The sequence below is a fragment of the Stomoxys calcitrans genome, chromosome 1 (assembly GCF_963082655.1).
Source record: "Stomoxys calcitrans chromosome 1, idStoCalc2.1, whole genome shotgun sequence".
Classification (NCBI taxonomy): Eukaryota; Metazoa; Arthropoda; class Insecta; order Diptera; family Muscidae; genus Stomoxys; species Stomoxys calcitrans.
Genome location: NC_081552.1, coordinates 233,760,176 through 233,772,488, shown reverse-complemented (window position 1 = coordinate 233,772,488; position 12,313 = coordinate 233,760,176). Strand labels below are relative to the sequence as shown.

Sequence of the window (12,313 nt, the reverse complement as noted above, 5' to 3'; positions counted from 1 at the left end):
CACATCGGTCAATATGGCAGCTATATTTAAATATAGTCCGATCTGAGCCATATTTAGGTCCTATGTTGGTTGGCCTAAAGCTACTCATAGTTACAAATTTCAGCGGAATCGGTTAAAAAATAAAGCTTCTATGGGCTTCAGACCCTTTATCGGGAGATCGGACAATATGGCAGCTATATCTAAATATAGTCCGATCTGAACCATTTTTGGGTCGGATGTTGAAAGGCTTAACTACGCACTGTTCCAAATTTCAGCGAAATCGGATAAAAAATAAAGCTTTTATGGGCTTCAGACCCTTTATAGGGAGATCGGTCTACATGGATGCTATATCTAAATATAGTCCGATCTGAACCATATTTAGGTCAGATCTTGGGAGGCTTTAAATAACCCACTGTTTCAAATTTCAGCGAAATCGGGTAATAATAAAAGCTTTTATGGGCTTCAGACCCTTTATCTGGAGATCGGTCTATATGGCAGCTATATCTAAATATAGTCCGATCTAATCCATATTTAGATCAGATATCGGGAGGCTTAAAGTAACTCACTGTTGCAAATTTCAGCGAAATCGGATAATAAATAGAGCTTTTATAGGCTTCAGACCCTTTATCTGGAGTTCGGTCTATATGGCAGCTATATCTAAATATAGTCCGATTTAAGCCATATTTAGGTCAGATGTCGGGAGGCTCAAAATAACCCACTGTTTCAAATTTCAGTGAAATCGGGTAATAATAAAAGCTTTTACGGGCTTCAGACCCTTTATCGGGAGATCGGTCTATATGGAAGCTATATCTAAATATGGACCGATCTAATCCATATTTAGGTCAGATGTCGGGAGGCTTAAACTAACTAACTGTTGCAAATTGCAGCGAAATCGGATAACAAATAGAGCTTTTATAGGCTTCAGACCCTTTATCGGCAGATCGGTCTATATGGCAGCTATATCTAAATATAGTCCGATCTGAACCATATTTGAGTCAGATGTTGGTAGGCTCAAAATAACCCACTGTTGCAAATTTCTGCGAAATCGGGTAATAATAATAAGAGCTTTTATGGGCTTCAGACCCTTTATCGGCAGATCGGTCTATATGGCAGCTATATCTAAATATAGTCCGTTCTGAACCATATTTGACTCAGATGTTGGTAGGCTCAAAATAACCCACTGTTTCAAATTTCAGCGAAATCGGGTAAAATTAAAAGCTTTTATGGGCTTCAGACCCTTTATCTGGAGGTCGGTCTATATGGCAGCTATATCTAAATATAGTCCGATCTAAGCCATATTTGGGTCAAATGTCAGGAGGCTCAAAATAACCCACTGTTGCAAATTTCAGCGATATCGGATAAAAAATAAAGCTTTTATGGGCTTCAGACCCTTTATCGGCAGATCGGTCTATATGGCAGCTATATCTAAATATAGTCCGATCTGTACCATATTTGACTCAGATGTTGGTAGGCTCAAAATAACCCACTGTTTCAAATTTCAGCGAAATCGGGTAATAATAAAAGCTTTTATGGGCTTCAGACCCTTTATCGGGAGATCGGTCTATATGGTAGCTATATCTTTATATAGTCCGATCTGAACCATATATGGGTCAGTTGTCGGGAAACCTTAAACTACCCACTGTTTCAAATTTCAGCAAAATCGGATGAAAAATAAAGTTGTTACGGAGATTAGACCCTTTATCGAAAAATCGGTCTATATAGCAGCTATATCCAAATATGGTCCGATTTGGCCCGTTCAAGAACATAACCAGCGTGCATCAAAAAGACGTATCTGTACCAAATTTCAGTTCAATATCTCAATTTTTGAAGGCTACTGCTACAATAGCAGCAAAATTAACTACTAATATTCAGCAGACAGTGTTTGTTATTTTCAGCAAACTTTTTCCTATAAGTGTGAGATTGGTTTAAATCCATACTTAGCACAGATGTTGAAACAAAACGCAACGTGCAAAATTTGAACCAAATCGGATAAGAATTGCGCCCTCTAGAAGCTCGAGATCTAAGATTGGTTTATATGGCAACTATAACCAAACATCCAAAACATTACCATCCCAACCGACCTACGCTGATAGGAAGTATTAGGGCGAAATTTCAAGCACTTAGCTTTACTCCATCGAAAGTTAGCGTGCTTTCCACAGACAGACGGACAAACCGATGGACATGGCTAGATCGACTTAAAATGTCATGGCGATCAAGAATATCGTCATCTAAAATGCACAAAGACATAACCCTCGAAAAATCAAAAATCGTTTTTTTAATGAATCTGGTACACAAGCCTTAAATTCATGCTCCTACAATATTTAAGGATAGAGGTTCGCCTATGACGCTGAATGCCTGGGTTCGAATCCTGACGAGACCTTCAGAAAAAATTTTCAGCGGTGGTTATCCCCTCCTAATGCTGGCAACCTTTTGTGAGTTACTATGCCATGTAAAACTTCTCTCCAAAGAGGTGTCGCACTGCGGCGCGCCGTTCGGACTCGACTATAGAAAGGAGGCCCCTTATCATTGGGCTTAAACTTGAATCGGACTGCACTCATTGATATGTGAGAAGTTTGCCCCTGTTCCCTAGTGGAATGTTCATGGCAAAATTTACATTTACTTACAATTGATGTAGGTCAATGGGGGATTGCAAATGGATCATATTGGTTCAGATTTGGATATAGCTCCCATATAAACCGATATCACTTCTTGAACTACTGGAAGCCACAATGTTTGTCCGATTTGGCTGAAATTTGGAACACAGGCTTGTGTCACGACTTTCAACATATTTGCCAAGTATGATAGCAATCGGTCCATAAACAGATATAGCCCCCATATAAACCGATCCCCGGATTTGAATTCTTGAGCAACTGGAAGCTCCAATTTTCATTCGATTTGCCTGAAATTTGGAACATAGACTTTTGTTATGACTTCCAACATCCATGCCAAGTATGATCCGAATCGGTCTATAAACAGATATAGCCCCCATATAAATCCATCCCTGAATTTGACTTCTTGAGCTCCTAGAAGCCCCAATTTTCATCCGATTTGGCTGAAATTTGAAACAAAGACTTGTGTTATGACTTCCAACATCCATGCCTAGTATGTTCCGAATCGGTCTATAAACAGATATAGCCCCCATATAAATCCATCCCTGAATTTGACTTCTTGAGCTCCTAGAAGCCCCAATTTTCATCCGATTTGGCTGAAATTTGAAACAAAGACTTTTGTTATGACTTCCAACATCCATGCCTAGTATGATCCGAATCGGTCTATAAACAGATATAGCCCCCATATAAACCGATCCTCGGATTTGATTTCTTGAGGTTCTAGAATCTTAAATTTTCATCCGATTTGGCTGAAATTTGGAACAAAGGCTTATGGTATGACTTCCAACATCCATGACAAATATGATCCGAATCGGAAGATAAACAGATATAGCCCCCATATAAACCGATCCCTGGATTTGACTTCTTGTGCTCCTAGAAGCCCCAATTTTCATCCGATTTGCCTGAAAATTGAGAAAAGGACTTGTGTAATGACTTCCAACATCCATGCCAAGTATGATCCGAATCGGTCTATAAACAGATATAGCCCCCATATAAACCAATCCCCGGATTTAACTTCTCGAGACCTTAGAAGCCTCCATTTTCATCCTATTTGGCTGAAATTTGACCCAAAACCCTATTTTATGATTTACAATATCAGTGCAAAGTTCTATCCGAATCGGTCAATATGGTGATATAGGCCCCCCCCCCCATAGTACCAATATGACTTCTTGAGACCAAAATAATTCAAATACAAACTCAGTTGGTAAGGTTAAATTTTTGGCGGAATCCATGGTGGTGGGTACCAAAGACTCGGCCCGGCCGAACATAGCACACTTTTACTTGTTTTACACTACGAATGTCAAATAACATCAGGTTTTTCCTTTACTTTATCAGCTCACACCTTAGATCACCTTATAAACGTCCCCAACAATGTGGGCACAAAAGTAAAAGGGATACTTTTTCACTCCATTTTTGTAGGCAGTGACACGTAATTCCACCTTCCAACGTCCTTCCATATTCATTGGCATCTCCATGGATAGGTCGAGTGTAAAGGGCTCTAAGTGATACGTTTGCTGAAGGATCAACACAAGACATTAAAAGGTTTTGTATCTGGAATATTGGCTTACATTATAGCGATTAAAGCATTTACGATCATTTTCGACCACATGCTTGAAAAACATCTGATACCAGGGAGTGGTTGGGGCAAATTGTTTTGGACAAAAATCATTGATAATCATGGTAAAAGGTGTCAATTGCCAAGCTCCGCGTTGAAATTTAAACACCTCAATGTGCACCTGTATTCATTGCATGTATATTAAGAATTGACGACTCCAGTGTTTTTTGGGCATATTGAGACTTACATGAATTCGATCGGTAGGCTCCAATTCCTTGAACTGACAGACTACAGTACCACTAACTGCAATGCCATTCTCAACATATTCCATGATAAAATCATCCAAATAGAAATAATCACTTATGGGATTGGCACCTTGACATCTGTCGTAAAATACACTGTCGTCGGGAATCATTTCGTAGCGGGCCCCCTTACCGAACCGAACCAAAAGGGGATTTAAGCAAGCGAATAAAATGAACCGAGTTGGAGTCGACATTTGAAAGTTCGTGTGAGGCTTCAACGCTAATTTCCCACCCTTTTATAGTCCCAAAAGAGGGTGTTATTTTTTTGATGGCAAAATGATCTTTGCCATTAATTTACACTTGCCAGCAAGCTTTGTATTTGAAAATGATAAAATTTGGTAAAAAAGAAGGCATTGTGCAGAATTTTGAGAATATCGATTCTAGAAGTAACAAGTAAAAGCGTGCTAAGTTCGGTGTTATATCAAGATATGGTCCGGTTTGGACCACAATTAAATTATATGTTGGAGGCCTGTGTAAAATGTCAGCCAATTCGAATAAGAATTGCGCCCTTTGGGGGCTCAAGAAGTAAAATAGAGAGATCGATTTATATGGGAGCTGTATCGGGCTATAGACCGATTCAGACCATAATAAACACGTATGTTGATGGTCATGAGAGAATCCGTCGTACAAAATTTCATTCAAATCGGATAAGAATTGCGCCCTCTAGAGGCTCAAGAAGTCAAGATCCCAGATCGGTTTATATGACAGCTATATCAGGTTATGAACCGATTTGAACCATACTTGTTCTAGTTGTTGGATATCATGACAAAACACGTCGTGCGAAATTTCATTCAAATCGGATAAGAATTTCGCCCTCTAGAGGCTCAAGAAGTCAAGACCCAAGATAGGTTTATATGACAGCTATATCAGGTTATAGACCGATTTGAACCATTCTTGGCATAGTTGTTGGATATCATGACAAAGCACGTCGTGCGAAATTTCATTCCAATCGGATGAGAATTGCGCACTCTGGAGGCTCCAGAAGTCAAGACCCAAGATCGGTTTATATGGCAGCTATATCAGGGTATGGACCGATTTGAACCATACTTAACACAGTTGTTGGATATTAAAACAAAACACGTCGTGCAAAATTTCATTCCAATCGGATAAGAATTGCGCCCTCTAGAGGCTCAAGAAGTCAAGACCCAAGATCGGTTTATATGACAGCTATATCAAAATATGGACCGATATGGCCCATTTACAATACCAACCGACCTACACTAATAAGAAGTATTTGTGCAAAATTTCAAGCGGCTAGCTTTACTCCTTCGGAAGTTAGCGTGCTTTCGACAGACAGACGGACGGACATGGCTAGATCGACATAAAATGTCACGACGATCAAGAATATATATACTTTATGGGTCTCAGACGAATATTTCGAGTAGTTACAAACAGAATGACGAAATTAGTATAAAAGGAAAGAAAGGGGGAGAGACTGACAAAAAGACACACGGACAGACAGACAGAATGACTGAGCCATGACCATCTGTCTGTCTGTCCGTCTGTCTGTCCTTTGGCTGAAAGGAAACGTAGGCCTTTTATTTATGTTGATATCGGAAGGGGGGGCGGACCCTCCCCCTTACACCAAAAGTACTACCCAAAACTAAAAGTGGACGTATCGGGACAATATGGGATTCAAATGAAAGGTATTCAAGAGTAGAGTACGAATTTCATAATAAAAGTAGGGCCCAAATATCTGGGGGCTGCTCCAGCCTCAAAATAGGTTTATTTGACGATCATGACAATATGGGACTCAAATGAAAGGTATTGGAGAGTAGAATACGAATATGGTATTAAAATTTGAGTCTTAGTACCCATAGACGTTCATTTCAATATGGGGCTCAAATGAAAGGTATTCGGGAGTAGATTTCGAATCGGGCATACAAAATCAGTTCGAAGTATAGGGGGTCACGCCACCCCTCAAGAAGGCCACCGTAGCGCAGAGGTTAGCATGTCCGCCTATGACGCTGAACGCCTGGGTTCGAATTCTGGCGAGACCATCAGAAAAAATTTTCCATGGTGGTTTTCCCCTCCTAATGATGGCAACATTTGTGAGGTACTATGCCATGTAAAACTTCTCTCGAAAGAGGTGTCGCACTGCGGCATGCCGTTCGGACTCGGCTATAAAAAGGAGGCCCCTTATTATTGAGCTTAAAACTGGACTGCACTCATTGATATGTGAGAAGTTTGCCCCTGTTCCTTAGTTGCCATGGGCAAAATTTGCAATTTTGCCACCCCACAAAAACGCCACTAGACCCATTATGACTAAATGATACTCGGCTGAAACGATTTTCTTAAAATATTCATAGATTGTGTACGTTTATCTGGAAGAAAACGTAGGCTATATAATTTTTAGATATCGAGTGAAGGCGGACCCTCCTTGTCACCCCAGAAATGCCATCCATATCCGAAAGTGGTCCGATAAGCACGATATCATCATGGAAAGGTATTGGAGACCAGAAAACTAATATGGTATTAAAATTTGGGTCCAAGTACACAGCCCATTACACAGAACATTACCCTAAGGATGCACATAACATTAATGAATGCTTTCCGATTCAAGTTTACACTCAATAATAAGGGACATTTTGTTTATAGCCGAGTCCGAACGGCGTCCCGCAGTGCGACACCTCTTTGGGGAACATTTTGTAAATGACCATGCATGGCATTGTAGCTTGCAAATGTCGCCAACATTAAGAGTTGATAAACACCGCTTTGTCCGATGTCATCATAGGCGAACAAGCTAACCTCTGCGCTACGATGATACAGTACCTTTTATCGAAAAGCGGCTCAGGTAGGATGTAATCCACACTGCATGGAACATCGGACATTGTATCAAGGATAACACAGTGTCCATAGACGCCACATGACCAAAAAGAGAAAGCTCCCTTAACATCACGGCAGTGGTCGCAGCAATTTGTCTAGCCACAATGTCCTGAGGCATTAGATGTAGCATTAAATCCAGTGCATCAGATGGTGTTGTCCTTAGTTCGGCTGTGATGCATAAACAAGCCATCCTTTGAATCCGGTAGAGTATTGAACAGTAGGCGGACTTTTGAAGCGACGTCCACCAGACCACAACACCATATAGTATTATAGGTGTGACAATTACAACAAATATTGCCCATGAACACTCCATTTAGGAAAAGGCTCTCTCATATATCGATGAGTGCAGTCCATTTCAAGTTTTAAGCTCAATGATAACGGACCTCCTTTTTATAGCCGAGTCTGAACGGCGCGCCGCGGTGCGACATCTCTTTGGAGAGAAGTTTTTACACAGCAAAGTACCACGGCTGGCTTCCGTAGATTTAAAAACTGCAGTATATACCCAATACATGACGCGCGGTCTAAAACCCCCAATGTTTGCCAATGGTACTCTTGCAGGTCTATAGGGCAAGAGTTGCCTTGCTTGCCCTTTCCAAAATGTTGGATTTGAAGTTCAATTTTTTTGTCCAGCAAAACTCGCAGATATTTTTATTAACAAGTAAAAGCGTTTGGGCTATATCGGTTCAGATTTAGATATAGCTCCCATATAAACCGATCTCCCGATTTGACTTGATTTGAGCCTCTGGAAGCCACAATTTTTGTCTGATTTGGCTGAAGTTTTGCATGTAAAGATCCATTACGACTTCCAACAACTGTGTCAAATACGGTCCAAATCGGTCTATAACCTGCCATAGCTCCCATATAAATCGATCTACCGATTTGATTTCTTGCGCCCCTGGAAGCCGCAATTTTTGTCCGATTTGGCTGAAATAGTATGTGGTGTTCTGTTATGACTTCCAACAGCTGTATCAAGAACGGCCTAAAACGGTCTACAATCCGATATAGCTCCCATATAAACCGATCTCCCGATTTGACTTCTTGAGTCCTTACAAGCCGCAATATTTGTCCGACATTTTGCATGCGATGTTTCGTTATGATTTCCAACTACTGTGCCAAATACGGCCAAAATCAGTCCATAACCTGATATAGCTCTCGTGTAAACCGGTCTCTCGATCATCCTTTTTTGATTCCTACATGCTTTCATTTTTGCTGGTTTGACAGAAGTTTGGTATGTAGAGTCGTAAATGTCTTGTGTGTCGTTAGTGTCTCGTGAGTGCCTCTTGAGTCATGTTTGTCTCGTGAGTGTTTTGTGAGTCGTGCGTGAGTAAAATTGTCGTTTCGTGAACGTGAGTCGACATACGAAGTCTTGGGTGAGTAAATTTTTTCTCATGAGCGTGAGTGAAAAATCACTCACGCGCACATCTCTAGTTGGTAGTAAAATGATTTCTTGTTTTGCTTTTGCATAATATTGTAGTTGTTTTTATATGTTGTCTTGCAAAGCGAGTGCCACTCAACAACAAATTTGTACTTTGAGTCGTTGAGATTCAAAATAAATTGTTGCTGGCAAATTAACAAATTTCGTCGTCGGTTTTACGACGAAAGTTGTTGTTTTTCATATTTTTTTATGTATGTTCCTCGACAGCAAGAGAGTCTTCCATGTAGCCGACGTGGTTATGGAGTGCTTTTTCAATCGACTTAAGCTTGCTACAAGCGGTGTCTTGTCGAGATTGGCGATCCTAGAGAATCTGGGCCCTAAAAAATGCATTTTTCAACCTACCAAGCCTGCACACATATCATAGAAAATTATTGCGTCAGTAAGCTTTTAAATTTATTGCAATAATAAATTGTTTCACAGTGTTTGGATAACATTCCCGATAATCTTTAATGGCTATTACGACCTGTGTAAATTTTTCCGCTTTTGTTAATCTACAACAGTAATTGACCCGCAATAGTGTTGTAGATTAACGGAAACGTTACAAAAAAAAAACATGATTCAGTTCACTATAATTCCTGTACTGTCTTTGTCTATCTTTATTGCTGATCCCCGTACCTGTCTGATTTACGTCACATATACATATAGATGTCGGAAGTCGAACATTCTCGTCACTAGGAATGAAAATTTCCGTGAAATCGGTTCAATTCAAATTTTTGGCGAATTCGGGTAATAACTACGCCTTCAAGAGGTACAACCTTCAATCTCTACCATATTCGGCAAATATGTAAAGTTTAAGCAAAATTAGTAACACTACATGAAAAACCGAAATAAAAAAAACAAGTAAAAGAGTGTTAAGTTCGGCCGGGCCGAATCTTGGGAGCCCACCACCATGGATCCTGCTAAAAATTTATACAAACTTAATTTATCATTTTTGAAGTTTTTTGCCTATTAGGGCGAGATCATTAAATTTTACAATTTTTGTTTGTTTCTCTTTCGAGACGAGCTCAATGATCGGAGATGCAAATGGAAAAGGAAAGCCAAAGATAACAACACACACCAACCACTATGGGACGCGTTTCGTCTTTGGTTAGAAGACTTTTCAACCATTATTAGGTGTGATGGCTTCAAGGGCCGTGCGTTGGTATGTTGTATTTGAATCGTATTAATGGCGAAAACGCACCTATGATACAATTACCACATTAACCAAGCTCGACAACCCTGCCTATTAGCTGTACTTTTCCCAATGCATGTATTTTTGTGTAATGACAGACATTTTTCTGTGACAAATTAGACTTCTTCCGTACTACACACGATTTTGTTCATCTGTTGGAAGTCGTATTGATGGCTTCGAACGCTTATATAACGGTAATGGTTCTCGCTGTTGCTGCGTGTGCCCAGGTTCGAATCCTGGCCGGGCTCTGCCGAATTTTTCATTTTTCAAGTTTTTTGCCTGTTAGGGGGAGATCATTAAATCTTACAATTTTTGTTTGTTTCTCTTTCGAGACGAGCTCAACGATCGGAGATTCAAATGGAAAAGGAAAGCCAAAGATAGCAACACACACCAACCACTATGGGACGCGTTTCGTCTTTGGTTAGAAGACTTTTCAACCATATTGGGTGTTATGGCTTCAAGGGCCGTGCGTTGGTATTTGAATCGCGTTAGAGGGCATAATTCTATTGTACATACCAAACTTCTGTCAAACTAGCAAAAATTAAAGCCTCTAGGAACCGAATAATAATGATCCAGAGACCGGTTTACATGAGACCGGTTATCAGGTTATAGATTAATTTGGACCGAACTTGGTACAGTTGTTGGAAGCCGTAATAGAATGCCGCATGCCAAACTTCAGCCATATCGGACAAAAATTGAGACTTGGAAGGGCTCAAGAAGTCATATCGGGAGATCGGTTTATATGGGAGCTATATCTAAATCTGAAACGATATGACCCATTTGCAATCCCCAACAACCTACATCAATTAGAAGTATCTGTGCAAAATTTCATGCCACTAGCTTTACGGGTTAGACCGTTAACGTGATTTCGATAGACGGACGAACGGACAGACATGGCTAGATCGACGAATATTTCGAAGTGTTACAAACGGAGTGACTAGATTAGTATACCCCCATTCTATGGTGGTGGATATGAAAATATATTTATATTTAAGGTCCCCCTTCAACTAATTTGCAAATTGCAAATTTTGCCCATGAACATTCCATTAAGGAACAGAGGCAAACTTCTCACATATCCATGAGAGCAGTCCGATTCAAGTTTAAGCTCAATGATAAGGGGCCTCCCTTTTATAGCCGAGTACGAACGGCGTGCCGCAGTACGACACCTCTTTGGAGAGAAGTTTTACATGGCATAGAACCTCACAAATATTGCCAGCATTAGGAGGGGAAAAACCACCGCTGAAAATTTTTTTCTCATGGTCTCAATAGGATTCGAATCCAGGCGTTTAGCGTCATAGGCGGACATGCTAACCTCTGCGAGACGGTGGCCGTTCAACTAATTGGGGTACCAAAATAGAATAGAAGACATAATTGAAAGCTCATTTGTCAACGTCTGGTGTCACAGACATGAACAAATGGTTAGTACCGCTACTTTCAAATAAGAGCAAAAATAACGCAATAGCCGTCAAAATTGAACTTTTCAGCAGAGTGGATCTAAAAAGGGCCAGCTTGGACTGCCCAGATTCTTTTTCAGTGTTCTTCAGTAAAGTGTTCTGACTAAAATAATTGAATTTCGACTGCACGAACTTGCACCAATTCAATATTTTGGATTATTTTGTACAAAATGATTTTTCTGTTCCTTTTTGGAAACAATGTTAAAAACTCCTTTAAATTGAGATTCTAGCATATGAAAATATTCTACAAAAATGTTTGCCGGAAAATTCTTACACAGCCCCCTGAATACACCAAAACCCAAAACATGACATAAATACCGGAAATCAGTAAAACACAAAAAAATGTTTCCCATCCGCTAAATCAGACAGGTTCTCAAAGAAATGAGAACCTAAAGTGAAACTCCTTCTGACTGCTAGTGCGGGACACACACACAGAAGGTGTTCTATAGTCTCTTCTTCTTCGATGCCCTCACCGCTTCTGCTAAAGTCGTTGCTGGCAACCTTCAGTCTGTCAGCATGTTTCCGATTAGACAGTGACCTGTAATGACAGACACAATGAACGAGACGTCTGTTCTAGCCAAACGGTAGACCTCTTCAAGTCTAGATTAGGCCACATAGTTTTGGAATGCTCACATCATTCCTTCCATAGGCTTAAGAACTCAAATCAAGAGATTGGTTTGTATGGGAGCTATATCAGGTTATATAACGATTTGAACCACTGTGCCAAATTTCAGCAAAATCGCATAAAAATTGCACTCAAAGAGGCTCAAGTTGTTAAGTCTGGGGATCGGTTTACATGGAAGCTATACAGCTCATAGACCTTTTTGGACCCTACTTAAAGTAGTTGTTGATATTATTAACAGATGTCATAATGCGAAATTTCAGACAAATCGAATAATAATTGCGACTTCTGGAGGCCCAAGAAGTTAAATCGGGAGATCGGTCTATATGAGAGCTATATGAGGTTATAAGCCGATTTGAC

The 12,313-nt window shown here is 40.2% G+C and overlaps 2 protein-coding genes across 3 annotated transcripts in view; both read right to left on the bottom strand.

Annotated features, from left to right (window-relative positions):
• LOC106092931 (ephexin-1) overlaps positions 1-12,313 on the bottom strand; it is a 186,998-nt gene that overhangs the window by 70,462 nt on the left and 104,223 nt on the right. The window lies entirely within an intron of this gene.
• Positions 3,932-4,558, bottom strand: LOC106092929 (uncharacterized). Its single transcript, XM_013259884.2, has 3 exons — positions 4,391-4,558; positions 4,157-4,324; positions 3,932-4,102 (listed from the first exon to the last, which is right to left on the bottom strand). The coding sequence occupies exons 1-3, from the start codon at positions 4,556-4,558 to the stop codon at positions 3,932-3,934; spliced, it is 507 nt and encodes a 168-aa protein (XP_013115338.2).